The sequence below is a fragment of the Galeopterus variegatus genome, unplaced genomic scaffold (assembly GCF_000696425.1).
Source record: "Galeopterus variegatus unplaced genomic scaffold, G_variegatus-3.0.2 Scaffold11322, whole genome shotgun sequence".
Classification (NCBI taxonomy): Eukaryota; Metazoa; Chordata; class Mammalia; order Dermoptera; family Cynocephalidae; genus Galeopterus; species Galeopterus variegatus.
This window is the reverse complement of record NW_007737433.1, coordinates 2,225-29,108: the sequence shown is the minus strand read 5'-3', so window position 1 is coordinate 29,108 and position 26,884 is coordinate 2,225. Positions and strand designations below refer to the sequence as shown.

Below are 26,884 nucleotides of genomic sequence, written 5' to 3'. Positions count from 1 at the left end.
TTTGGGTAGTATGGACATTTTCCCAGTGTTGATTCTTCCAATCCAAGATCGTGAGATATCTTTCCATCTTCTTGTGTCCTCTTTAATTTCCCGTAGCAGTGGTTTGTACTTCTCATGGAGAACTTAGTTCTTATAGATATTTTTCACATCCTTGGTTAACTTTATTCCTAAGTATCTTATTTTTTTGGTGGCTATTGCAAATGGGCAATGTTTCTTGATTTCACTGTCTGCATGTTCACTCTTGAAGAATAGAATTGCTACGGATTTTTTGTGTTGATTTTGTATACTGAAACTTTGCTGAAATCATTGATCAACGCCAAGAGGTTTTTTGTAGAGGCTTTAGGCTGTTTGATATGTAGGATCATGTCTTCTGCAAATAGGGACATCTAGAATTCATCTTTTCAAGTCTGGATGCCCTTTATTTCCTTCTCCTCTCTGATTATTCTGGCTAGTACTTCCAACATTGTGTTGAATAGGAGTGGTGAGAGTGGGCATCCTTTTCTAGTTCCCGTTCTTAAAGGAAAAGCTTTCAGCTTTTCACCATTCAAGATGGTATTGGCAGTGGGTTCATCATATATGGCTTTAATTATGTTGAGATACTTTCCATCTATACCTAACTTATAGAGAGTCTTTATCATAAATGAGTGTTGAATTGTATCAAATGTTTTTTCAGCATTGATAGAGATGATCATATGGTCCTTGTATTTGATTTTATTGATATGGTGTATCACATTTATTGATTTGCATATGTTGAACCAACCCTGCATCCCTTAGATGAATCCCACTTGAACATAGTGTATAATTTTGCCTATGTGTTGCTGTATTCTGTTAGCTACAATTTTGCCTATGTGTTGCTGTATTCTGTTAGCTACTACTTTATTGAGGATTTTTGCATCTATATTCATCAAGGATATTGGCCTGTAGTTTTCTTTTTCTGCTGTATCTTTACCTGGTTTTGGTATTAGGGTGATGTTTGCTTCCTAGAACGAGTTTAAGAGAATTGCCTCTGTTTCAATCTTTTTGAATAGTTAGTAGAGAATTGGTGTCAATTCTTCTTTGAATGTTTTGTAGAATTCTGCTGTGAATCCATTTGCTCCTAGGCTTTCTTTGTTGGGAGTGTTCTGATAACAGCTTCAATCTCTTTTATTGTTATTGGTCTGTTCAGATTTTCTTCATCATCTTGGCTCAGTTTTGGTAGTTTGTGTGTGTCCAGAAATTTATCCATTTCCTCCAGATTTTCAAATTTGTTGGCATATAGTTCTTCATAGTTGTCTCTAATGATTTTTTGTATGTCAGAGGTATCAGTTGTAATATCAACTTTTTCATTTTTAATTTTTGTTATTTGGTTGTTCTCTCTTCTTTTTTTAGTTAGCCATGCTAATGTTTTGTCAATTTTATTCATCTTCTCAAAAAATAGCTTTTTGATTCATTGATCTTTTGTATCATTTTTGGGGTACCAATTTCATTAAATTCTGCTCTGATCTTAATGATTTCTTTCTGTCTGATGACTTTGGGTTTGGGTTGTTCTTGTTTTTCTAGTTCTTTAAGGTGAATTTTCAGGTTGTTCACTTGCCATCTTTCCATTCTTTGGAAGTAAGCATTTAATGAGATAAATTTCCCCCTTACTACTGCTTTTGCAGTATCCCACAGGTTTTGGTATGATGTATCATTGTTTTCATTAGTTTCAAGAAATTTTTTGATTTCCTGTTTGATTTCCTCTTGGACTCATATGTCATTAAGTAGAATGCTGTTTAATTTCCATGTGTTTGAATAGTTTCCAGAATTTCATTTGTTATTTATTTCTCATTTTAATCCATTGTCATCTAAAAAAATGCATGAGATAATTCCAATTTTTTGAATTTTTTGAGACTTGATTTGTGACCTAACATGTGATCTATACTGGAGAATGATCCATGCACTGATGAGAAGAATGAATATTCTGAGGTTGTTGGATGGAATGTTCTATAGATATCTGCCAAGTCTGACTAGTCAAGAGTGTTGTTTAGATCGTGCATTTCTCTGCTGATTCTTTGCCTAGATGATCTGTCCAATATTGACAGTGGGACATTCATGTCCCCTGCTATTATGGTATTAGTGTCTATTTCCTTCTTTAAATCTAATAGAGTTTGCTGTATAAATCTGGCTGGTCCAACATTGGGTGCATATATATTTATGACTGTTATGTCTTCCTGATGAATGAATCCTTTTTTCATTATGTAGTGGCCCTCATTATCTCTTTTATGGTTTTCCATTTAAAGACTATCTTATCAGATATAAGAATAGCCACTCCAGCTCATTTTTCATTTCTGTTTGCATGGTAAATCTTTTTTCATCTTTTCACTCTTAGTCTATGTGAGTCCTTATAGGTGAGGTGGGTCTCTTAAAGGCAGCATATACCTATGTACTCCTTTTTAATCCAGTCAGCCAGTCTGTGTCTTTTGATTGGGGAATTTAATCCTTTTACATTAAGAGTTGCTATTAAAAAGTGTTGATTTGCTTCTAGCATTTTATTGATTTTTGTTTGGATGTGTTAAGTGTCTTTTGTTCCTTTCTTTCTGGTTTGCTGTTTGTCTTCTTTATTTGTTGGTTCCTTGCCTTTTAGATAAACGTTTTTTTTCTCTTCACTGTTGGCATTTTTATTTTTACTAGTGGATTTTGATTTTTCTTAAGTTTTTATGGCAGTGGTAGTTATTTTTCATGTACGAAACCCAGTACTCCCTTGAGAATTTCTTGTCAGGGTTGTTGTGTGGTAGTGAATTCCTGAAGTTTTTTGTTTGTCTGTGAAAAATGCTACTTGCCCTTCATTTCGGAAGGATAGCCTTGCGGGATAGAGTATTCTTGTCTGGCAATATCTATCTTTTAGTATTTTGAATATATCATCCAATTCCTTTCTGGCTTTTAGGGTTTGCGATGAAAAGTCTGATGTTAGTGTGATTAGGGCTCCCTTATAGGTGATTTGACACTTCTCTCTTGCAGCTTTTAAGATTCTCTCTTTGTCTTTGAGTTTTGCCAATTTGACTATAACATGTCTTGGAGAAGACCTTTTTAGATTGAATACAGTTGGGGATCTTTGAGCTTCCTGAATCTGAAAATCTATGTCTTTTCCTATACCTGAGAAGTTTTCTGCCACTATTTTGTTGAGTATGTTTTCAATGCAATCTCCTTTTTCCTGCCCCTCTGGAATACCCATGACTCAGATATTTGAGCACTTAAGGTTGTCTGATATCTCTCTTAGATTTTCTTCAATGTTTTAAATTCTTTTTCTTTCTTTCTTTTTTTGGTCTGCCTGTTTTATTTCAAACAGCCCATCTTCAATGTCAGAAGTTCTCTCTTCTGCTTCTGCAAGCCTGCTGGTTAAACTCTCTGTTGTGTTTTTTGTTTGGATGAATGAATTCTTCAGCTCGGCAAGCTCTGCTACATTCTTTTTCAGGGCATTGATTTCCTTGTACATTTCTTCTTTCAGGTCCTGTATGCTTTTCCTCATTTCATTGTGTTGTCTAGCTGAGTTTTCTTGTATCTCATTCAGTTTTGTTAGAATTATCACTCAAAATTCCCTGTCAGACATTTCAAGGGCTTCTTGTTCTATCGGGTCTAGATCTTGAGAGTTATTACCCTTTGGTGTTGTACTTTCTTGATTTTTCATATTTCTGGTATCTTTCCTTTGATGTTTAGTCATTGTGGCAAGGGATTTCTAGGATGGTGCTGGGGCTGCCAATTTGGCATGGCTGATTCAGTGTCTGCTCATTGCCCACTGGTGCCTCGGGTTTGTGGTCTCCTTGGGTCTTGGGCCTCTCCGGGGGGGATCCTCTCTGGTCGGCACACCCTCAGCCAGGCTGGGGATGCATTCCAGCAGTGGCAAGGCCTACCTGCTGGGTGGTGTGCTGGCACCGTGGGGTGCATGGTCTCCACAGATCTTGGGTCTCTCTGGTGGAGTGCCTCTCTGGTTGTCATGGACTCGGCCAGGCTGGGGATGGAGTCTGGTGGTGGCAAGGCTTACCTGCTTGGTCATGTGCTGGCACTGCGGGGTGCGTGGTTTCTGTGGATCTCGGGCCTCTCTGGTGGGACGCCTCTCTAGTTGGCATGCACTCAGCCAGGCTCAATGAATATCACATTTGATATATTCTAAGCTAAAGTTTTTTTCATGCCAGAGTTTATTTATAGAAATAGGACAAACATGAGTGTATATGTCTGTATTTGCTCACTCTACACCGCATTTCAGAGAAAAAGTTGCAGGCTATACCTGCTGTTCTGCACTTCACTCTTTTTCCAAATGTCATATGTTAACTTCCTTAACGTGTGTACAGAGAGAGCAGACGATGCATTTCAAACAATCCCCCTCATTGTCGATTTTACAACTAAGTTTGAGGCTGTATTAGAGTGTCTAATTTCTACTGTTCTGTAAGAAAAAAAGTGTGTGTGTGTGTGTGTGTGTGTGTGTGTGTGTGTGTGTGTGTGTGTGTGTGTGATGAGTTCTCCTTGCCTGGGGCATATTTATGCAGAGACTGTCAGGGATGTAGTAGCTGGGTGGTTCATGGCTCACCCATCACTGAGTGGGAGAAGATACCATGCAGCATCCAGCTCCCAGACCAGAACAGCTGACCTCTTTCCCCCGAATCCTGGAAGGTGTTCAAGGGTTCCTATTACTACATGGGGCCCTGTCCTACAAGCTCTCCATCTTCTGAGACCACCTTACAGGGCAATTCTGGAAGGATCTAGGGCGGTCCATGAGGGGAGCACTAGATCTGATTTGTGGAGCATCCTGGGTGTGGGAGGAGGAGCCAGGTGGTGAGACAAGGGTCACAAGATATTTCCTCCCTGGGGCCATCATGTTGCTTGAGATTCTACTCTTATAAATGTCCCCAGGTTAATAAGGCATTGTCCCCAATGAATGGCAGTGCAGCAGTAGGCAGGGGACAAGGGTTTGGGCTTGAGAGTCTGACAGACCAGGGTTCTTTTGAGCTCTGCAACTTGGGTTAGAGGTTTGCCCTCTCTATACCTCAGTTTGTCCTTCTGTCAAACGGGCATCATTCTTCTTCTGTCTGCTGTCACATGGGGCTCTGAATCAAAGAGTTGAGGGGAGGGTAGTGAGAAACCATCTGCATTGTGTTGCAGGGCAGCATCTGACACAAACCAGGTGCTCTTTATGTACAGTACCTGGCACACAGTAGACAGGATTTATATTGAGTATCAGGCACATTATGGAGAGTACCTGGTACAGAGTAGATATGCTTTATATAGTTGCCCAGCACACAGTAGGTGTGCTTCATACAGAGTACCCAACACATAGTAGAAGTACTTGACATAGTCTTTTGCACAGAGTAGAGTCCTGGCACACAGCAGTGCAAGAATGAGTGGCCAGACCCGTCCTTTCACTCCCCGTTTTGGGGGCTCCCTCCTCTGTTCCCCCTAAGGCCCTCATCCAACATCACATATCGAAAATGGGAAGTCTGAGCCCAGGAGGGCTGGCACTGCCCATAGTCACAGCACAGATAGTGCAGAAGGAGGATTCCACTCAGGGACACATGGCTCTTCCCTCTCCTGCCTGGACCCTGTCTGCTCATAGCCCCTCTTCTCCTTACCACCCACGCCTCCTCTCTGTCCTCCAAACTCTGATGCTGAGCCCATCCTCCAGATTTGCTCTTCCAACTAGGCTTTGTTTTCCCAGAATCTGACCCGAGTAATCATCCATGAGGCTGGGTTCTTTGCTGCTGCTTGTAGCAGTCATGTCTCCAACAGGGCCCTGCACTGCCCACAGGCAGGACTTGAACTCCTGTGTCTGGAGCTCAGAGGCTTCCTTCTCCCAGCCTCCTAATTCTGCACCGAGAAATGGTGCATGACATCCCCCTTGGACATGCGTGGTTGTCGAGAGCCGTCCTACTATAAGGAATGGCATGGGAACCTGAGGAGTGATACCCCTTGTTCTGCAGGCTACAGGGGGGTCCTATGTGTGTGGTACGGCTCCGTGGAATTTCTTGTTTGTTCACCTTTGGTTGCTTGACAAGGCTTCCCAGAATTAAACAGCCTAACCTTTTGGCTTAGTATGGCTTTGGGAAATTCCCTGGAGTTTCTCGAGGGACATGTTAAAAATTCATCAAAATTAATTGGTTTATTTTAAAAGCATTGTCAGTACTAAAGGTGTTTTTGATGCATGTTCCCGGTATGGGTTGGCTCCATTTAATTTTGTCATTAATCTTTCTTGTTAGTAATGTTTGCATTAACCCATTGTGGCTGTGGTCATGCTCTTCTACGTGTGGAATGAAGTTATTATGTTGGATTTCTGTCCACATCCCCCAGGGAGACGGTGGGTCCAAATGCAGTGGTTTTTACAACAAATTGATCACAACCAGTTACAGATTTCTTTGTTTGTCCCCATTCCCACAGTTTCATTTGATTTACCAAGAACATGTTCTTTCCTTAGTAATAATAAGAATGATATAGTGTGTCTTTGTTAGCTTGAGTAGGATCATTTAATTTTTCACTTTGTTCCTTGTGCTATTCCTGGAGTCTCTTGGCAGGGAGATGAGAAGTGTTATTATAAAGATAAATAAGTTAGATAGTAGAAAAACATAAATTTTGATATTAACAGGTTTTGTTTAAATCGGTCTGTAATATAAAATTTGCATTAATAACAAAATTTAATAGAGATTTATAGTTAAGTTTTATGATAAAAATCATGTTATAAATATTGTGATTTTGATCATAAATTAAAATGATTGTATTATATACAGTATAAACGATTGTTAAACATAACTAATCAATGTTATTAAAATCAAGTGTAGTAAGTATAAGTAAGATTGAAAAAGATTTAAATTGTAAGTTAAAAAGGTTAAGAATTATAGTTTAAACTAAAAGTCTGATGCTCTTTAAAGCCAAGCAAGCTGCTATTGTAGAGTTTCCTGGCCACAAGCCACAGGCTTTGGGGTGAACAATTGATGTGTGAGTAGGTGTTTTTGTCATAGCATGAGTGCCTTGGAAAGTTTTGACCTTTCTTTTTCAATAAAAAAATAAAAAATGTTTTGATTAAAAGATAAATCAATGTGTAAAAGATTAAGTAAAAACATATAAATAAAACAAGATTCATGTGGTCGTTGTCCACACTTGCACTAGACATCTGTGGTCCGTCTCTCCTTTTTCACTGAATCCACACCACCTATGCAGGTCCAACAAATCCTTCGGAGCTTCTGGGACAAGTCATGGCCTGGTCCTGCTCAACTGGCATCTGAATTTTCAAGTTCTTGGTTTTATCTGCTGCATCCTGGCCTTGGAAGGGCAGGGAAAGTTGTAATCTTTGGGGCTTAGACTCACCTGTGACCAACTTACCCCCCACCCCACAAGGGAGGTGCTAAGTTGAGGGTTCAGCACTTATGCTGTGTCACCCTGAGCTGGTTCCTCTGTACTCAGCTGGTCCCACCCCATGCTTTGGCCAGATGCCCAGGCAGGGATCAGGCAGCCAGGACTTTGGGTATTGGCTGGCCCAGCCCAGCCAGCCCATCCCAACCTCCCACAGCCTTCCCTAGATTAGAGGACAGAGGCGAACCTCCCAGGACAGAGACAGAAGAGGTTGTGTGAGAAGCTGCTCCTGACAGAAGGTGCCAGGCTGGGGGAAGTAGGACTGGGAAGTCCTGGCCTGGGATGGGAAGGGGCACTTCCCTAAGCTGGGATGTTCACAGGGAGTGAGCAAGCCCAGGAGACTGGTGATTTTTGGATAACTAAGCCTCTGGCAACCTCCCAGTGATTCAGGCTGGGCCTTTCTGAACTCTAATCAGTCTCTCTCTCTCTCCTCCACCCCTTTATCTCCCTGGGTCTCCCTCCCTGTTCTCAGCCCTTGTTGACCCAACTCTGAGTCCTCCCTGCCCTGCCCCCAGCACCCACCTTCCCTGCCCCTCTCCACTGTCCCTGGAGCTCCTGTGGCCCTGCCTTGGTCTCAGGTCCTCACCTTTGTCCCATCTGCTTGCAGGATGCTGCAGCTGAGCCTGTCCTGGCTGGGCCTGGGGCCAATGGCAGCCTCCCCATGGCTGCTCCTGCTGCTGGTTGGAGCCACCTGGCTCCTGGCTCGTGTCCTGTCCTGGACCTACACCTTCTATGACAACTCTCTCCGCCTCCAATGTTTCCCGCAGCCTCCGAAACGGGGATGGTTTTGGGGTCACTTGGGTTTGGTGAGTGTGGCAGCTGGACGGGTCTGGGGTGTCAGGGTGAATGGACTTCCCACGAGATCAGAAATGGGGCTCATTATTCTGGGGGTCAGGGGGTGGGCTGGGGTCCCAGCAGCAGAGAACTGAGGGAGGTGGCTCACTCTGTCATCTGCAGTGCCATCCCAAGTCTTTCTCACTCCTGGTCCCTGCACCCCAAACTTCTCTGGATCAATTTCCTGCCTGTCTTCCCCACATTAGTGCACCTCTGAGTTCTCATAGGGTGGGCTGCACAGAGCAGGGATCCCTGGGGGTTCCCACATTCTCCACTGCTGGACTTGAAGCCTCCTGCTGGGCAGTTTCTAGGGTATCCATCCTGCCTGGCACATTTCCTCACATCTGCCCACCTCTGGGCTGCCGTGTTCACTCAGAAATTAGCTATGGCCACACACACACATGGGCACAGTTGGGCCATAATGGAGCTGTGGCCAGTCTCCCACCCCCTCCCCTTTATAGGGCACCTTCCTCCTATCTTGCTCTTCCTCTCTAAGATGCACCAATGCGCCCTGTTGCCCAACCTGATAAAAGGTGTCCACTCACTTCCCCTTCCAGAAGATGCTTATGACTCCCTCTCCTCCTGACTTTGACCTATGATATTAACCTGCTGTCATTTGTAAAAGGATGATTGATAGGAGTGTGCACACGATCAGGGAGAGTGTGCACAGGATGCCCTATGCCCAGAACCAGGTTTGCAGAAGGTGACCATAGGTGGGAGCCGCCTTCATGATGGACAGTCAGAGCTCACCTCTGCTCCCCGAGGTCTGTAAAAGCTGCAAGGTCTCTGGTGTGCAGACCTTTTCCATGGGAGGAACTGGAGGTCATTTGGACCAACCAGGACATGATAGGATGTGGGGACCAGCCTCGGGGATAAGTTCTTAGGTCACACTGCTGCCCATAGTCCACCTCTGCAGCTGCCCCCAGGCTGGAACTACTCAGGCATGAGAAAATCCATTCTCTTGAGACAAGGTGGGACTCACTGCAGGCAGACAGTGTGTCTTCTCCTTCTGCCCTGGGTTGCACCTTTCATACTTACTGATGGCCGCAGGAGGGAAGGAGCAGCAGGAAGCAGAGATTCCCTCCATCTGTGCAGAATCCAGATATGTGTTCACTGCAGAGGCTGCACCAATTACTGAGGCTGCAGGGGGCACTTTCTAGCCTTCTACTGTGGAGGTGCACTAGACAGAATGTAAGTGTATTAGTCAGAATGCAGGTGTATTAGTCATATGTATATATGATGATACTTCAAAAAGCTCATGGAAAAATGGAATTATAAGATAATAGGAATCTTTCCTTGAACTTTTTGAAGAGTTCATTGTGTGTGTGTGTGTGTGTGTGTGTGTGTACGTGCGCAGGCAAGTGTACAGAGAGAGATAGAAGATGGGATTGTTTTTGAGAATTTGTCCACATGATTATGGAGGCTGAGAAGTCCCACGCCATGCTGACAACCAGAGAAGCCGGTGATGTGTCTCATTGTGAGTCGTAAAGACTGAGAACCTGGGGCTGCTGATATAAGTCCTGGAGTCCAGATGCTCCAGAACCTGGAGTTCTGATGTCTGAAAGTAGTAGGAGATGGATGTCCCAGCTCCAGAAGAGAGAGAAAATTCTCCCTTTCTCTGGCTTTATTTTCTACCTGGGTCCTCAAGGAATTGGATGATGCGCAACTCCACTGGGCAGGGTGGATCTTCCTGACCCAGTCTACGGATTCAAATGCTGCCCTCTGCTGCAAACACCCCCACAGACACAGACAGAAATAATGTTTTAAACTCATCAGGGCATCCCATAGCCCAGTCAAGTTGTCACCTACAATGAACCATCACAGGAGGTGACGATCTTGTCTTGCTTGCAGCTCACCCCCACAGAGCAGGGCATGAGGAACCTGACTCAGCTGGTGTCCACCTACCCTCAGGGGTTTATGGTCTGGATGGGCCCCTTTTTCCCTGCCATCAATTTATGCCACCCCGACATCATCCAGTCTGTCATCAATGCCTCAGGTACCCATTGGAGCTTGTGGTGGTGGGTGCCATGGCACACCTGACGGCTTCCACCCCCAAGATTCTGTGCAGTCCCTGCAGGACCCTGATCCCTCCTTCCCTCTCCTCTCTCAGCCATCTTCCTCTTTCTTGCATGTGTTCTCCAGTCCCCATCTCAATATCTCATCCCTGTATCTCCCTCTGTCTCCCTGCCCTGGTGTTCTGGGCACCTCTGAGGTACCAAAACACCTCAACCCAAGAACCTGTACAGGAGAACCCCCTGATATTGAGGATATGAACCTGGAAAGACATCCCCAGTGTCGTGTGGTCAGAAATGGGTTAGAATGAGATGGACTGCAACAGCTAAGGGCAGAAACAGGGTTTCTGATGGGGCAGGCTGGAAGGCTTCCTGGAGGCGGGGTTGTGGGAGCTGGGTTGGAATCATGAGTAGAAATTTTCAAAGCAGAGGGCAGGGGATGCAAGGGCATTGGAAGCATTTGAGGGCCCCCACCATGCCTGGCATCAGCCTTGTGCATTCCCAGACCCTGAGCAATGAGGAGGGCTTGGAGCTGGTGGGTGATCTGGTCTGCTCGTTCCACGATGTCCACCTCTGGTGGGTCAGTTTCTTTTACCCCGTTCTTTAGCTTGTCCACTGTATGTTCATTGCCCACCTGCTCCAGGTCCCAGAATCTTCAATAGAAGACCACAACCCAGCCTTTTCCCCCTACTCTCGCCTCTTCCATTTCCCATCCTTGGACAAGCCAGGGGAAGGGACAATGTCCCCCAGAGAGCATGGCTCTTTTTTTTTTTTTTTTTCCTTTTTGTCTTTTTTCGTGTCCGGCAACGGATCGCAACCCTCAGTGTCACGCCCGTACTGGACCGGGACCGGCAACGGGATCGCAACCCTCGGTGTTGCGGCCACACCTCGCTCAGCCAGTGAGTGGGAACCAGTCTGTATGTGGGATCCAAACCCTCGGTGGGAGTGCCGCCGTGCTCCCAAGCAGTGCACTGTAGCAGTGCGCCACCGGGCCGGCCCGAGAGCATGGCTCTTACACCAAACTGATGGATGACTCTGGGCAGGTCCCTAGCTCTCTCTGGCTGCTGAGGTCCCCTTCAGTTGTAAGAGGTAGAAGCTCAATCACGTGTGGTCTAAGCAAACCAAAGACATATATTGATTGTGGCCTCCAGGCACAGCTGGATCCAGGTCTGAAAGAATGTCATTAGGAACCTGTATCCTTCTCCCCTTTTGACTTTTCTCTGTGTTGTTTTTCCTCCAAGGAAGCCCTTTCCTCATGGTGCCAACGATGAGTTCCAAAAGCTCAGTTCCCATAGGAAAGCTCACCTTTCCCCCAGAGTTCTCATTAATGACCTATGATTCAGTTGAATTATCTTAGCCTGGGTCAAAGGACCAATTCCTCATCCAATCTCAGTGACTCTGGTTGCTCAGTTTTGGCCGAGAAGGGTATCCCAGAGCTATTGTATTAAGGAAACAAAACAAGTCAATGGTTAGGGACTAAGGCTCTACCTTCAGACAGACCTGAACTCGTATCTCAGGCACGCCACTTACTATCTGACAGACCATGGGTATCTCATTGTTCAGAGCCTCAGTTTCTTTATCTGAAAAATCAATGAAGGAGAACCCAGGTGAACGTGGTGGATCTAAATGGATAGAGATATTCCTGTCCTTTCCTGAGGGACCTGAACAGTCGTGTATCAAGGATGTGCAGAGGGAGCCCAAGATGAGGCTCAACACAGGGCCCGGGTCTGGGTCTCAGCCCTGCAGATCCTTCTCTCTGCCATTCTAGAAGAGCATGAATTGGGACCTCTTTGCTCTTATCCAGATTTGGAGCTGGGAAGAGGGTCCTCTGTACACACAGGGCCTGGTGAGCACCTTTGAGGTGTGTGCTGCTGGTGTGTGGCGCCCTGGCATGCATTCATCCACATCTTCCATCCCACCTACATCAAGCTCATGCTCTTTGCTCCAGGTAGACACTGCACTGGCCACAGGTTGCCCTCTCCTGAAGTCTCTGGGCTGCGTCCAGCTGGTTGGGTGACCCGAGTGGAGATGCGGGGGCTGTAGTGGAGAGCCACAGCCTCTGCCTCACCTGGTCTCCCATCTGTCTGACCTCTGCTTGTGTCTACTAATGTCCAAATGTGTCCATGTGACACCTGCTATGTGGCCGCATCTTGTCACATTTACATTTACACCAGGGTCCTGGTTACACCTGCCACATGTTACACCTGGATTACTCCTGGGATTACATGGAGATGGTCAAGTGTGGGCTATGCTGAGACAAAAGGCATTTGGGACATGTCAGGGTCTGTCTGGTTCTTGCGTGAGGTGCTGTTTGAGATTGCCTCATTCTGCAGCTTTTCTCCTCTGGGCTGTGTTTGGGCTCGTCTGAGGTCTGGGACCCAGAATTCATTTGTGAGTTGTCTGGGACATTACTTGAGTCTTTCTGAGGCAGGTCTTCAGGTATGTTTTGGTCACACCTAAGGCCCAGTCTGTATTACGTCTGAACTACATCTGAAACCTTGAAATCTTGACAGGAGCCCATCTGTGGGCATGCTGAGGTCATGTCACACCATCTTGAGTTCATATCAGAGTAGGTTGTGTCACGTCAGGGCTTGTTATGTATGTTGTGGCCATGTCAGGACATCTTAACATGTGTTAGTCCATGTCACATGTCTCAGGTCTATGTCATATGACATCAGAGATTACTGAGGCAGACAGGTTGTCCTAGGTCCCTGTAAAGGCATTTCGTAGAGTGCTGTGCTGTGCTTGCCTGCTGTTGAACATAGTGGACCATGTAGGAGCCATGTCCAGGTACGCTGGGGTGAGTCATGCCGTGTTAGGGTGCTCTGTTCTCTACTCTGCTTCTGCAGCCTGGTCTGGTTCCCGCTAATCCCCACCCTCCTCCCTGCTTGCTCTTCCCTTGGTCCCCTCCCTGCTATGCTGGGCTTGAAGCAGGGAGTGCAGACCCCTGGGTAGGAGCCTCCACCCAACACCCAAAGACCTTCCTCTCACCCTCTCCATGGCCCTTGATGGTCCTCGTTCCTGTCAGCTGCCATTGCACCCAAGGATATGACTTTGTACGGGTTCCTGAAACCGTGGCTTGGTGAGTAACTGAAGGTGAATGGGATTGGGGACAACCTTGGGAGACCAGGGGAAGGTGATGCCTTTGTCCACTACCCATGGCTGCCCCACTAGGAGATGGGCTGCTGCTGAGTGCCGGTGACAAGTGGATCCGCCACCGCCGCCTGCTGACACCCGCCTTCCACTTCAACATCCTGAAGCCCTATGTGAAGATTTTCAACCACAGTGTGAACGTCATGCACGTGAGTCACATGAACCCAGGGTCCCAGCTGGAGCCTTGTTAAGGGGGAGGGGTCTCAGACAGGTCAGTCTGGAATTAAGGCTCTGCTGAGTGACTTTGGGGTCATTTTCCTTCCTTTCCAAGCCTTGGTTTCTCATTTGTAAAATGGGGATAATAATCCCTACTTAATGAGCAGTCAAGACAAGGTAACATAGTCATGTCCAGGGCACATAGCAGGTGCACAGCAGCTGTCGGTTTCTAGGTTTGCCTCAGCAAATCCCTGGCATCTTGCAACCCTGTTGATGATAATGATGAAGATTGCATAGTAGCTATTACTGAAAAACAAACTACTCCGCAACCCACTGGTTTAAAGCGATAAGGGTTTATGATTGTCAACACATCCGTGTGGACAGTGGCTGGTTCTTTTTGTCCTGGATGGGGTCACTTATGGTGCATGATCAGCTGTGGGTCAGGTATGCAGCTTTGCTCATCCTGGCTCAAGTCTCTCACATGTTTAGGGCTTGTCCGGTTTCAGGCTAATCAGGAATGGCATCAGCTGGGACAAGTGACCTTGTCTCCCTTTGATTGTCTTTTTCCAGAGGCATCCGGGCATGTTCACATGGCAGAGACAGGGTCCCAGGGAGCGAGAGGAGCCTGCAGTGCCTCTGGGGTCTTAGGTTTATTAGAGTTACTACCTCATCTTTCAAACCACATTGTGTTGGCCAGAGAAACTCAGAAGTCCAACACAGAATCAAAGGGGATAAAACAGGCTCCATCTCTTAATGGATGTTGCTCACAAATCACATTGGCATGAATGTGGAAACTGGGAGAAGGGAAGAGCTCACAGAAAGGGTTTTATAAAGTGCCCAGGATTCTTTCTTACTTGCAAGCTGAAAAATTAGCTCGTTACTTTTTCATGGAGTCTGTCAGAAGACATGAAACCCCTGGGTGACAGACAAAGAGCAGTTCCTTACCCACAGCGTGGCAAGCATCCTGGGCTTCTGGTTGATTACTTTCCTTTCCCAAAGCCACCGAATCCCATGGACTTGATACAGGTGGGCGTCAATAGACGTCTGTTCATGTAGTGCACTGAATTACAGGGGAGAAGCACCAAGCTTAGGGCATCCACTTTTATACTAAGCAGAAACCAGCCTGATATCTATTCAGAGGAGAGATTACCGTATCTCCCAAGATTTTTTCTCTGCAAACACAACTGTGAGAAATGGCCCAGGTTAAGAACATTAGGATTTTGCATTCTTGTCATATCCAGCAAAGTGCCATGAGCACTACCTCTCCCCACACAGGGATCTATTTAATATCAATTTAAAACAATGAGGATGAGGTAAGGTAATATTTATTGAGCTTTCTTCATATACCAGAAATAATGCCATGTGCCAATTCCACAATATATGTTGCCTAGTTTAATTTTCACAGCATGGTGAGACAGAGGTTATTATTGCCCCATTACAGATGATGAAACTGATGTTCAGAGGGATCTTCCCCAAATTCACCCAGATAGAAAAAGAGGTAGTAGCGGTGGAGCAGGGATTCTAATCTGATTTATCTTACACCAAAGCAGGTCACTTTAATTGTTACTGATGATTTCACCAGTGGGGCCCAGAGGAGGGCATTGAGTTGACCAAAGTCACACAGAGCAGAGGAGGCAGAGCTGGTACTTGCACCCAGGTCTCCTGACTCCCAGCCTTGGGTTTTCACCTCCCAATGGTAACAGCTTCCACTCTCAACCATGCCTGGTTCTCCATGTTGATGGGTACCTGGGGCAGAAGACCAAGAGGCTGGTTCTGAGGGAGTCCATAATGGTGGTTGAAGTTGGGGAAGGGTCAGGGGAGCCAGGTCCCAGCCTCAGCTCTGTCCTGTTCTCTGGCCAGGCCAAGTGGCAGCGCCTGGCCTCACAGGGCAGTGCCCATCTGGACATGTTTGAGAACATCAGCCTCATGACCTTGGACAGTCTGCAGAAATGTGTCTTCAGCTTCGACAGCAACTGTCAGGAGTGAGTCCCTGGCCAGGGCCTGGGAACTTGACCCATGGATCCTAGGGAACAGGTAGGGGAGGGAGGGCTGGCCAGGGCAACCAGAAAAGCCTTCCTTGAGGAGGTGGGTCAGATCTGGGCACTGAAGGACAGGCAGGGCAGAGAGAAACTATAGTCTTGCAGGCAGGGAAAAATACTTAAGAAAAGGCAAAAAGTCTAGGATGAGCAGAGCATGGGCAACAGACAGTGGAATGAGGTGTAGACAGATCCTACATCTCAAGGACATAGAAAAACTGAGCAAAGGGATATGAACGTCATCATGAGGTTACCAGGCCAGTATGGAAGGTTTTTGCATTGATGATGGGCATGGTCAGAGCTGAGCTCTCCGAAGGACTGACATCATGTAGACTTGAAGTGGAGTTGACATTGGATGCAAAGAGCATAGAGTAAGTACTGGGCCTTGAACCAGTTGGAAACGCTTGAGGTCTGAGTTGTGTGGACTGAGATGGGATGGAGGGAAGAGAGTTTGGAGATACCCACTGTGTATCTGTGAGACCGTCTGTTTCTGGACACTCAGTCTCTTAATGGGAAGTAGCTCCAGCTGCTGGTGGGAGTTCCTTCACAGACTTCAGGTGTGTTACATTGTTGCCTCCTTTATGTCCTCATCCTGCAGGAAGCCCAGTGAGTATATTGCTGCCATCTTGGAGCTCAGCGCCCTTGTGGCAAAAAGGCAGCATCATCCCATCCTGCACGTGGACCTCCTGTACTATCTCACTGCTGACGGCCGGCGCTTCCTCAGGGACTGTCGCCTGGTGCACGACTTCACAGACGCCGTCATCCAGGAGAGGCGCCGCACCCTCCCCGATCAGGGTGTTGATGATTTCCTCAAGGCCAAGGCCAAGACCAAGACTTTGGACTTCATCGATGTGCTCCTGCTGAGCAAGGTGGGCTGCTCTGGGACCTGCATCCAAGGGGTAGAATGGATCTTTATGTCAAAGGTCAGATATAAAGAACTCAGACTTCATCCAGGGGGAACTGGGGAGCCCTGGAAACTATTGGAGAAAGGGAAGAACAGGTCAGAGACAGGTTCTAGAGATGACTCTGTGGAGTGCAGTCAGCAGGAGATTGCAAAGCTAAAAATGGTAAGAGCCTGAGATTTCCCTCTATTTATACCTTAACAAGTAAGTGTGCTACGTTATTTATATCTATATATCTGTATCTGTGTGTTTGTCTAGGTCTATGTCTTTGCTGACAGATTCACCAAACCCCTGCGTAAGAGCAACTCATTTATTACTTGCAGCAAGAACAGCAGCCAGAGTAGTATGGTAGCTCTGGCTCCCCATTTACAAATTGTTTGAGGGGAGCACAGTGTATTTCCTCTTTGTGTGGCAGAGTTTGCATTGTAAGAGAGCCACCCACATGATGAGTCTTAGAAATGATATAGAACCGATGGCACACATGCCCATTCTGCCATCCAGAAACAGAAACACACACACACACTGAGACATAGAGAGAACAATTTATTTATTTATTTATTTATTCATTCTTAAATCCTCTCCCATGAGAAGACAACGTCTATAGCTTTATAACCCAAATGTTTCCAGAGGAGATAAGATTCTGGGTCTACAACTTAGAATATGCACAAATATCTTTGGAGCAATACTTAATCTCTAACTTCTGAGACAAATTGCCATTCCACCATCCAGTAACCCAGGTTGCCAGTAATTTCTCATAAAAGTTCTCATCATGCAGAATCATGAAAATATTCATGGGTCATTGATTCCTCCCACCAGGGACAAAACAGGAGGCAAGGGACCCAGGGAGGAAGACGGTGGGGTGGGGCTCTGGTGATGGTGACCAGGAGAGTCTACGTGGAGAGTGAGCTTGGGTTTCATGAAGGATGATGGATATCCAGGGATTATCTTAGGTTAGACTCAGAATCCCACTGACATAGTGTGATATGCGGACATTGTCTTCTCTCCAGGATGAAGATGGGAAGGAGTTGTCAGATGAGGACATCAGAGCAGAGGCTGACACCTTCATGTTTGAGGGTGAGGGTCACAGTGTGGGACTACAGTGGGAACAGGGGTCTCTGCATCCCAGGGATGTGGCTGGTGGACCCTGAATCACTCAGTTCTGCCCATCTTCCCCTCCCCCATCCTCCCTGAGGCTCTCAATGGGAGGGCGCTGTCCACCCCTCCGGTGCTGAAGCAGCCCAGAGACCCAAGCCTGCCTGGCTACCCCTCAGGTCATGACACCACAGCCAGTGGACTCTCCTGGGTCCTGTACCACCTTGCAAAGCATCCGGAATACCAGGAGCGCTGCCGGCAGGAGGTGCGAGAGCTCCTGAGGGACCGCGAGCCTGAAGAGATTGAATGGTGAGTTCAGGTCCTCGTGGCCTGTTCCTGAGCCCCTTTCTTTGGCCCTGCTCCTTAGGTGGGGAAAGGAGGAAGTAGTTTTTGTTAATTCCACCACTGTGGCTTGGTGGGAAAAGAAGCAGAGCCCAGAGTCAGGGCCTGGTAACAGGGGAAAGGTTGCAGATATTTGGGAAACAAGATCTGTGCTCCTGAGAGAATTAGTGAATGCATGAGGGCAGATGATGCTATGCAGCACATACTCAGTAACTAAACTTCCTTCCAGTCCCTTCCCTTTCTCCCTATAATAGCATTTTTTTCAAACATCTTCACTCTCTGAATGCTTCCTCTTTTGTGCCCTAATTCCTTTCCTACTGACTAGTCCAGGGATTCACCAGGGACACTTGGGAGAAAGACTCATCCATGTCTTGTCAAGAACACCTCCATCATCCATCCACCCTGTCTTCATTCAGCAAACACTCCCACACAGCCTTCCCATCTGCAATTATTTACCCAGACCTGTCTGTGCTCTGGAGACATGAAAATGATGCAGCCCAGGCCTCTGTCTTCCAGGAGCTCCCAGCCGGGTGGGGGAACAGTCCCAGGTCAGGATGCTCCCAGAGAAGCAAGGCTGGGGTAAAAAAGTGTCTCAGAACAGACCTATGGTTACAAGAGGTGGCAAAGGCAGAGGGGGAAAGGGGTTAGGGAGAAATTAGGTAAGGGACACAAAGAATAATTACAATTGTAATAATGAACATCCCAATACTGACTCAATCATTACATATTGTACACAAAACTGATAGTCAACACTGTTCCCTAAAAACATGTATAAACAGTTATGTTACAATTAAAAAAAGTGTCTCACTTGAGGTCCTTAATGATGGTCAATAGATATTTGGGGGCAGTTGAACAACAGTGCTGTAGATCAGGAAGAGAGTTTAGGCAAATGTGTAGAGAAGAGAGAACAGAAAAGATGGACCGGGGAAGGAGAGGGGGAGGTCTGTGTGAAAGTGGGGAGAGGGTCATAGAGAGAGACAGAAGGGGGAGGAACGAGGAGAGAGAGAGAGATAGAGGGAGGGACAGAGTCATGATGAGATGATGAAACTGGAGGTGGCAGCAGAGGCTGGCTGAGGAAGTCTTGCAAAGCAATAGTAATGGCTTGGATGTTAACCTAGGGAAATGGGGAGCCATGGGCAGGGTTTAGCAGGGGAGGGACAGGTCAGATTTGGGTAGTAGAAGGATCTTCCTAGAACTAGTGTGGAGGGCATACTGGAGAGCACAAGCTGTAGACAGATGGCACAGGTAGGGGATTCTGAGGACTGAGCCAGGCAGAGGCTGGGGGATGGAGAGGAGGCTTTGGAAGGGACAGGCATTTTGGGAGTAGTGTCCTCCCCTCCAAGCCTTTGCTCTGCACAACAGTCCTGTGAGGCAGAGAAGCATTTTTACACTTGGAAAAATCAAAACTTCATGAAAAATTATGCACTTGTAAAAAGAAGTGTACCAAAGAATTTAGGATAAAATGAACTTTCTTCTTAAGCCCCTCCCCAGCAGTGATTAAGGTCAGTGGTTTGCTGTGTTTCTTTCCAGGAAATGGCTATCCTCATGCCCACATTTATATAAACACACACTCTTTTTCTGCACAAATGAGAGTACATAAAATAGACACAGGTCTGCACACCAACAATATAATTTTGCGATATTTTCTTTTATGTTTATCATAGCATGACTTTTGAAAAATTGGCTTGTTTTAAAATTTGATTTTAATTTTTTGTTGACAAATTTTAATTATATATATTTCTGGTGTACAATGTGATAATATATGTATACAATATGGAATGATTAAATTAAGCAAATGCACATGTCCATGTCTTCACATAGTTATAATTTTTGTAGGGATAACCTTTGAAATTTACTGTCTTAGCAATTTTTTTTTTCCCCTTTTTGTCTTTTTTCGTGACCGGTAATGGGATCGCAACCCTCAGTGTTGCGCCCGCACCGTGCTCAACCAGTGAGCGGACCGGTCCATGTATGGGATCCGAACCCTCGGCGGGAGTGCCGCCACACTCCCAAGCACTGCACTCTACCGAGTGCGCCACCGGGCTGGACCTACTGTCTTAGCAATTTTGAAAAATGATTATTTCCTGTGGTCACTATGTTGTGCAATAAACCTAAAAAACTTACATCTCTTCTCTAACTCAACTTATACTCATTGACCATCATCTTCACATTTCCCACCCCATATATATCCTGTGGTTGTAACCACCATTCTAGCCTCTGTTTCTACGAGTTTGACTGTTTTACATGCCACAGATGAGTAAGATCATGCAGTATTTGTCTTGGTGTATCTGGCTTAATTCACTTAGCATAATGATCTCCAGGTTCATCCATATCACTGCAAATGACAGAATTTTCTTCTTTTTTAAAGGGGTAATTAGTATTCCATTTGTGTGTATACCACATGAAAAATGAGTTTTGAATTACAAAAACAGTGATGAGAACTAGTTCTTGATGCCCTGAATGAGACATTGCAGAGAAGACTTGGGTTATCCTTGACATTCCTCCCCCCCCAACCTGATCTCCTCACTTCCTTCCAAGAGGTCTCCAGAGCTATCAGTTTGCCATCTATCTATCTATCTATCTGCCTATCTATCTATAATCTATCTAATCTCCATATATATGTTCATATACTTTTTTCCCTTTGGCATTGACATACGTAATTTTTTTATAACATTTTGTCCACTCAGCAGTGTGTCTTACAGCACTTTTTTTACAGGCTGCATGGATTCCATATTTTTCCCCCCTTTTTGTCTCTTTTACTGACCAGTAACGGGATCGCAACCCTCGGTGTTGCGCCCGTACTGGGGACCAGCAACAGGATCGCAACCCTTGGTGTTGCGCCCGCACCGTGCTCAGCCAGTGAGTGGGAACCGGTCTCCACATGGGATCCGAACCCTCGGCGGGAGCACCGCTGCGCTCCCAAGTGGCGCACTCTCCAGTGTGCCACCGGGCCAGCCCATGGATTCCATATTTTATCCAGCTCATCTCATGTTGAAGACATGTGTCTGGTTATAATAGATAGTGTCAATTTACCTTCCAGACTCTGTACTGATTTACATTCCAGCTTGCAGTGTGTGATAGGAAAAACGATCCCTATTTCCTCCCTTTTGTCAGCTGTATGGTATTCTATCATGTGTATGTACCATAATTTATCTAAACAACTTACCTCTGATTTATATTTGGTTTGTTTCCAGACTTTTGCTAAATTAAACATGGCTTGGTCAGCATGTGTGTACGGTGACCGTTACTTACATGCATGTGTGAGCATCTCTGCAGGACAGATTCCCAGAAGCGCAACTGCTCAATCAAAGACCATTTTTTATTGCATTACATGATTTTAAAAATGACTGCAAATCCATTCCTGTTAGCTGAGCCTGATAGCACCAGCTTCAGATAACTTTCTCAGTAACACTATTGTATTACTCGATTTTAAATCTTTGCTGATCTTTGTATTTCTTCTAACACATGTTTCCTTAAGTAAGAGTGAGATTGAGCATCTCTTGTTCATGTTGATAATGAACCACTGGTTTTCTTTCCATGTGAGTGTTCGTCTTACATTCTTTGCTCTCTTTTGGGGTCCTCTTTTTAAAAATATTTACTTATTACAACGCGAATTAAAAATCATCTTTTTTTCTGTCTTGTGTTGCTAAGGATTGCCTTTAGACTTTTGGGGTACTTTTGGTTAATTTCTATTAAGTCAAATTTGTCCACATTTTCTTTTACCTACATAGTATCTACACACTGTACACTTCTCGGGGTTTAGTGTGACTTCCTTTAGCAGATGTGAAGTTTTCACTTATTCACGTGTCTGTCTCTGAGCTCTCTCTTTGGTCCCATGTGTCTTTTTTCCCGTTCTTGCCTCAGTGGCACACGATTTGTATGACTGCACCTTCGTAATAGGTCCTAATATCTGGTAGAATGAGTTCTCTCTCTCTTCAATCTTTTATTTTCAAATTAACCGAACTCTTCAGTATCTTTTATTCTTCCAGAAATATTTTAGAAGAAGTTCATCAAGTTTCAAAAAAAAAATCAGGTTGATTTTCATTTGAAGTGAATATATTCTATTGGTGAGTTTGAATATATGATTGATTTGTGGAAAATAGATTACTTCAAAATATTGACACATACTATCCCATAGTGTGGAGTGGATACCCATCTATTCAAGTAATCTTTCATCTTTTAATAGAGTTTAAATATTTGCTCAGAGATGTTGTGCCTGTTCTGTTAAAGTAACCCTTAGCTGCTTGTGTTGTAGTGGTGTATTGTATCTTTCATTTGGATTGAAGGAAATTTACATATTCATTTGGAGTAGAGAGATTTCATGTTTCCTAAATATAATCCAGGTGTTTTATACTATTAGTATTACCATCTTTTTTATTATCTTTTCCAACTGGCTTTTATTTCTAAGTAGAAAAACTAAAGATTTATGGTAATAAAATTTCCCACCATACACATAGTGCCTGCTAAAGATGGCATCTTATATCAAAAGAAAAATATATAGATCATTTTGTAAAAGCTCCTTAAATAACTGGGAGGTTGCTTGGGAAAAATTCTACTCAACCTGCTTCTCATGTCTTATAACAAGGTAATATCTAGATGAATCAAGTATTTCAATTTTTATTTTTATTTTTTTTCCTTTTTGTCTTTTTTCGTGTCTGGCAACGTGATGGCAACCCTCGGTGTTGTGCCCACACCTCGCTCAGCCAGTGAGCGGGAACCGGTCTGTATGTGGGATCCGAACCCTCGGCGGGAGCACTGCTGTGCTCCCAAGCGGCGCCCTGTAGCAGTGCGCCACCGGGCCGGCCCAAGTATTCCAATTTTTTAAAAAGGGAGTCCTATCAGCTCTAGCAGAAACCATGGGAAAATTATTTTATAGCTCCAGAGTAGAGAAAAACCTATTTTTCCACAAACCTCAGGAGATATACAAGGAGAGATTGATATAATGTTAAATGAAAAAAGATACAGACCAGTGTGTAGTATATAGTATGCTGCTTTATAATTTTTATGACTTAATTTTGATTTTTTTAGTTTTTTCACACTTTTTTTTATTGTGGTAAAACATGTATAACATAAGGATTGCCATTTTAAGCCTGTTAGAACATGCATTGCATGGAATTAATTATATTCACAATGCTGTGCAACCACCACCTCTATTTCCATAACTTCTGTTTCTCCTAAACATACGCTCAGTACCCGTTAAGTAATAACACGTTATTATTCCTTCCCTTGTCGTTTCTGGTAACCTGTAATTTACTTCTGTCTCTGAATTTTTTTAAAAAATTTTAATTTATTTTTTATTAATTGACCCATAGTAATTATAGATATTTATGGAGTACAATATTATATTTGGGTACATTTGTACAGTGTGCCATGATCATATCAGTGCATTTATCCTATCTATCACTTCAAAAGTAGCTCTAAAAAGATAAATTAAAAAGTAGTTATAACCTAGACAACCTGTGAAGAGGGGAAGTGGGTACTGTTGGGCCATGGGGATGGTGACGTTTTATAGTTTTCAAATTTTGAACCAGTTAACCATATCAGCTATTAAAGTTTAAACAGCTACTCCTTCGAAATAAAGGTTAAAGAAACAAATTCAGTCCCTTACTGTATCTTCAATATTTGTAAGAATTTTGCAATGAATTCTCCTGTGCTTTCTAAGTATAAAATCACTATCTGTCAAATAATACATTTACCCCACATTCCAACTTGCATTACTCTCCTTTTTTTCCTTGTCTAATTGCATTTGCTATTATCTCTAGTACAATGATAAATAAGAGCAAAACATTGAATTTCTTTAATTTTTTGCTTAGTCATTTACATTTCGATTTTGCTTTCTGGCCATAAGAATATTTGTTTTTAAGCAAATTTATTAACTCTTTCTGGTTGATGTTTTGCTCAGAAAACATTTCTTTAAAAAATGAGCTAGGTTTTCTCTGATACTTTTCTGATTCTTGCTTTCTAATTTTTTTCTGCACTTTTATTCTCAAACATTTGATCCATCTGGAGTTCATTTTGTTATAGGTAGAAAAGGTCTCACTGGGCAACAGATGGGCTGGAAGACTGTTTTGGAACTCTGGATAATTCTTGGGGGGGCTGGGACGGTTTCATAGGGATGACCTGGCGGAGCTGCCCTTCCTGACCATGTGCCTCAAGGAGAGTCTGCGCCTTCATCCCCCGGTCACAGTCATATCTCGCCGCTGTACCCAGGACGTTGAGCTCCCAGAAGGCCGCGTCATTCCCAAAGGTGCCCACAACGCGAGTGGGATGAGGCTCCTGGGTTGGAAGAGGGGCCCTTCAGGCTCTGGGGCCTTGTCCTGACTGCTCCCTCCTGTCCCACAGGTGTCACTTGCCTCCTCAGTATTTTCGGGACCCACCACAACCCAGCTGTGTGGCTGGACCCTGAGGTGCTGTCTTCCCCTCCCCGTCCTTGTCGATTCCAGGGGCTCTAGGGGAGGGGCAGTGTTTTAACTTGGGAAATGAGACATCACCTCCCCCACCACACACATCTGTCCCTCCAAGGCTGGCTGTCCTGGGAGACCCCACCCAGCAACTCTGTCTTGTTCTCCCCTCCAGGTCTATGACTCCTTCCGCTTCGACCCTGAAAACGTCAAGGACAGGTCACCTCTGGCTTTTATTCCCTTCTCTGCAGGGCCCAGGTGAGGCCAGCAAGCTTCTGGGTGGGGATGGGGTGATGGAGGTGGGGGTCTGGGCACGACAGTGGAGAAGGGCACAGGGAGGGGTGAAGTTGTAGATGGTCAGAGTTCCAGCTCTCCTTCCCTCCCATCCTCCAGAGGTTATGGGCAAAGTTCTGGGGATGGAGCTTGGGTGGGTAAGTCCAGGAGGGGTCTGTGGTGTGCTCCACGCCCCCACCCCATATCTGTTATTCTGAGTTGGGGGCTGGATTCTGGGCCAGGCTCAAGGGATACAGAAGCCCACGTCGGGGCCCCAGGCACACTTAACCCCCTCTGTGCCCCTCAGGGTGAGCAGGTTGGGGGTGGGGGTCCTAGTCCAGGTTTCAGGTACGATGGGGCCCCGGGGGTCCTTCGCGCAAACAGAGCCCCCATCTCGGCCCCCAGGAACTGCATCGGACAGACGTTCGCCATGGCTGAGATGAAGGTGGCCCTGGCGCTCACGCAGCTGCGCTTCCGCGTCCTGCCCGACGACGAGGAGCCTCGTAGGACGCCAGAGCTGATCCTGCGCGCGGAGGGCGGACTGTGGCTGAGGGTGGAGCCGCTGAGCGCGGGCCCGCAGTGATGCACCCACCACCCCCTGGCCTGGGAACCCACACCGAGCCCACTCACCTACCTTTGCAGATTCCCAGGAATAAAATTGTGCTGTCGCCTCTGCCTGAGCTTCACCTAGAGCCAGCAGGGGGCGCTGGGGGACTGGGAGAATTTAGGGAGTGGGCTTGGGTCGGTGGAGGTGGGGCTGGAGTCTCTGATCCCAAGACCCTGACAGCCTCTCTGGCTGAGCACAGGGTCCCCACCCTGATGGCAGTTCTCCCAGATTCCAGGTGTGGACTTTATCCTGTGGTTAGTAGGGAGCCATGGGAGGTGTTTGAGCAGAAGAAGGATCAGAGTTAAGGACGGATTTAAGGAGTAAGACTGAGGCTCTGAGTGAAGGAGGAAAACCCGTGGAGACAGAACCATTCGTCTGTGCTGTGGGTGTCTCCCAAGAAAGGCCAAGGACGGCCCAGAACACAGGGGAGGAGGCCTGCAGCTTCCATCCTGCACCCTCTCCAGGATTCTAAGTTCCCTTCGTGCTCTTGCCAACGTCCCACCTCTGTCAGGTCTCCCTGTGACCTCCATCCCCTACCTTTAGGGAGTCCCCTCCCTACTCCCTTCTGGGCCCCCTGGTGCTGCTCAGGCGGCATGGACAACCAATACTGGGTGAGCACACAGTGTCCACCAGTTGCCCTCACAAGAGTGTCAGGGGGAGGCCTCATCCCCCACATTTCACCTCCAGGTTCCTCGTTCATTCCCATCACAGGCCACACTGTCCCATCTTAGGGTGAGTTGGGGATAGAACCATCCTATTTGATACTTGAAATTCAAGGCCACACTATTGGAAACAAAAGTCACCCTTAACAGCATGAGATCTGGAGCCAGACTACTTGGGCTCATCTCAGCTCTGCTGTGTGACTTGGGTAAGTTACTGTCCCTCTCAGTGCCTCAGTTTCCTCAACCATATTGTTGCAGAGAACCCTGAGAATTTTCTATTTGTTCAACCTTTCCTTTTTTCCAGTTGAGAAACCACTTTAGAAATTTTACGCTTGGCTTTGGCTCCAGCAACTTAGCTTGCCTGCTCATGTACCCACCTGTGTCCATGTGTTAATGTCTTTAACTGTGGTCCTATGTAACATAATAATGAGGCATGGTAAATATATGCCATCCTGTGTCTCTGACCTTTATTGTGTTACTTGTCCTAGTACTAGTTATAGGACTGGTATCTGCCACCCCAAGAGATTGCACTAACATAGAAAAGTTTCTCCTGGCACTCCTATACCTCATGTCAGTGGGGTGTTTTATAGCAGTCTCATCAAGTCAGTGTACACTTTAGGTTTTTGCCCCCCCCAAAAAAAAATTCCTAAACGTGAAGATATTTTGGTGCCTCAGTTTGTGTGGTCTTGATTAGTACAAGGAAAGAATTGATATTAGGAAAGAATATCTCCCAGCCCATCTGCGGAGCCACTCCTCTGCAGTCAATGATATCACACTTTGATTATTTTCAAAAAGTGGCAGCCAACGGCTTTGGGTCCAAAGTGGAACCTTTTGAACTCAAAAAGTTTTGTGAATTAGATTGGCTCACTTTCAGGGTGGGTTGGCTACCTTATGGGACCATAGATCTCCCTGTAGCTCGCCAGATGCAAGACTATTGTCTCAAGGACCCCCCCACCCAGACATCCAGGCCAACTTCTCTATATCATGGTCTAGATTCAAGTTGTAACTGAGATGCCATCCTGGTTAAAACAATGTCTCCAGCCACGGCATCATAAGGGGGGACC

General features: G+C 45.7%; 1 protein-coding gene across 1 annotated transcript in view; it reads left to right on the top strand.

Annotated features, from left to right (window-relative positions):
* Nucleotides 1-25,200, top strand: part of LOC103610570 (leukotriene-B(4) omega-hydroxylase 1-like) — a 34,858-nt gene extending 9,658 nt beyond the window's left edge. Inside the window, exons 2-14 of the mRNA XM_008594717.1 lie at nt 7,559-7,589; nt 7,958-8,156; nt 10,036-10,180; nt 13,225-13,278; nt 13,371-13,498; nt 15,366-15,487; nt 16,140-16,410; nt 17,451-17,517; nt 17,715-17,844; nt 23,991-24,124; nt 24,220-24,284; nt 24,454-24,536; nt 24,957-25,200. Coding sequence (XP_008592939.1) covers nt 7,959-8,156; nt 10,036-10,180; nt 13,225-13,278; nt 13,371-13,498; nt 15,366-15,487; nt 16,140-16,410; nt 17,451-17,517; nt 17,715-17,844; nt 23,991-24,124; nt 24,220-24,284; nt 24,454-24,536; nt 24,957-25,134 — 1,575 coding nt within the window. The 5' untranslated portion in view covers nt 7,559-7,589; nt 7,958 and the 3' untranslated portion in view covers nt 25,135-25,200. The remainder of the gene's footprint in view (nt 1-7,558; nt 7,590-7,957; nt 8,157-10,035; nt 10,181-13,224; nt 13,279-13,370; nt 13,499-15,365; nt 15,488-16,139; nt 16,411-17,450; nt 17,518-17,714; nt 17,845-23,990; nt 24,125-24,219; nt 24,285-24,453; nt 24,537-24,956) is intronic.
* Nucleotides 25,201-26,884: the final 1,684 nt, after the last annotated feature.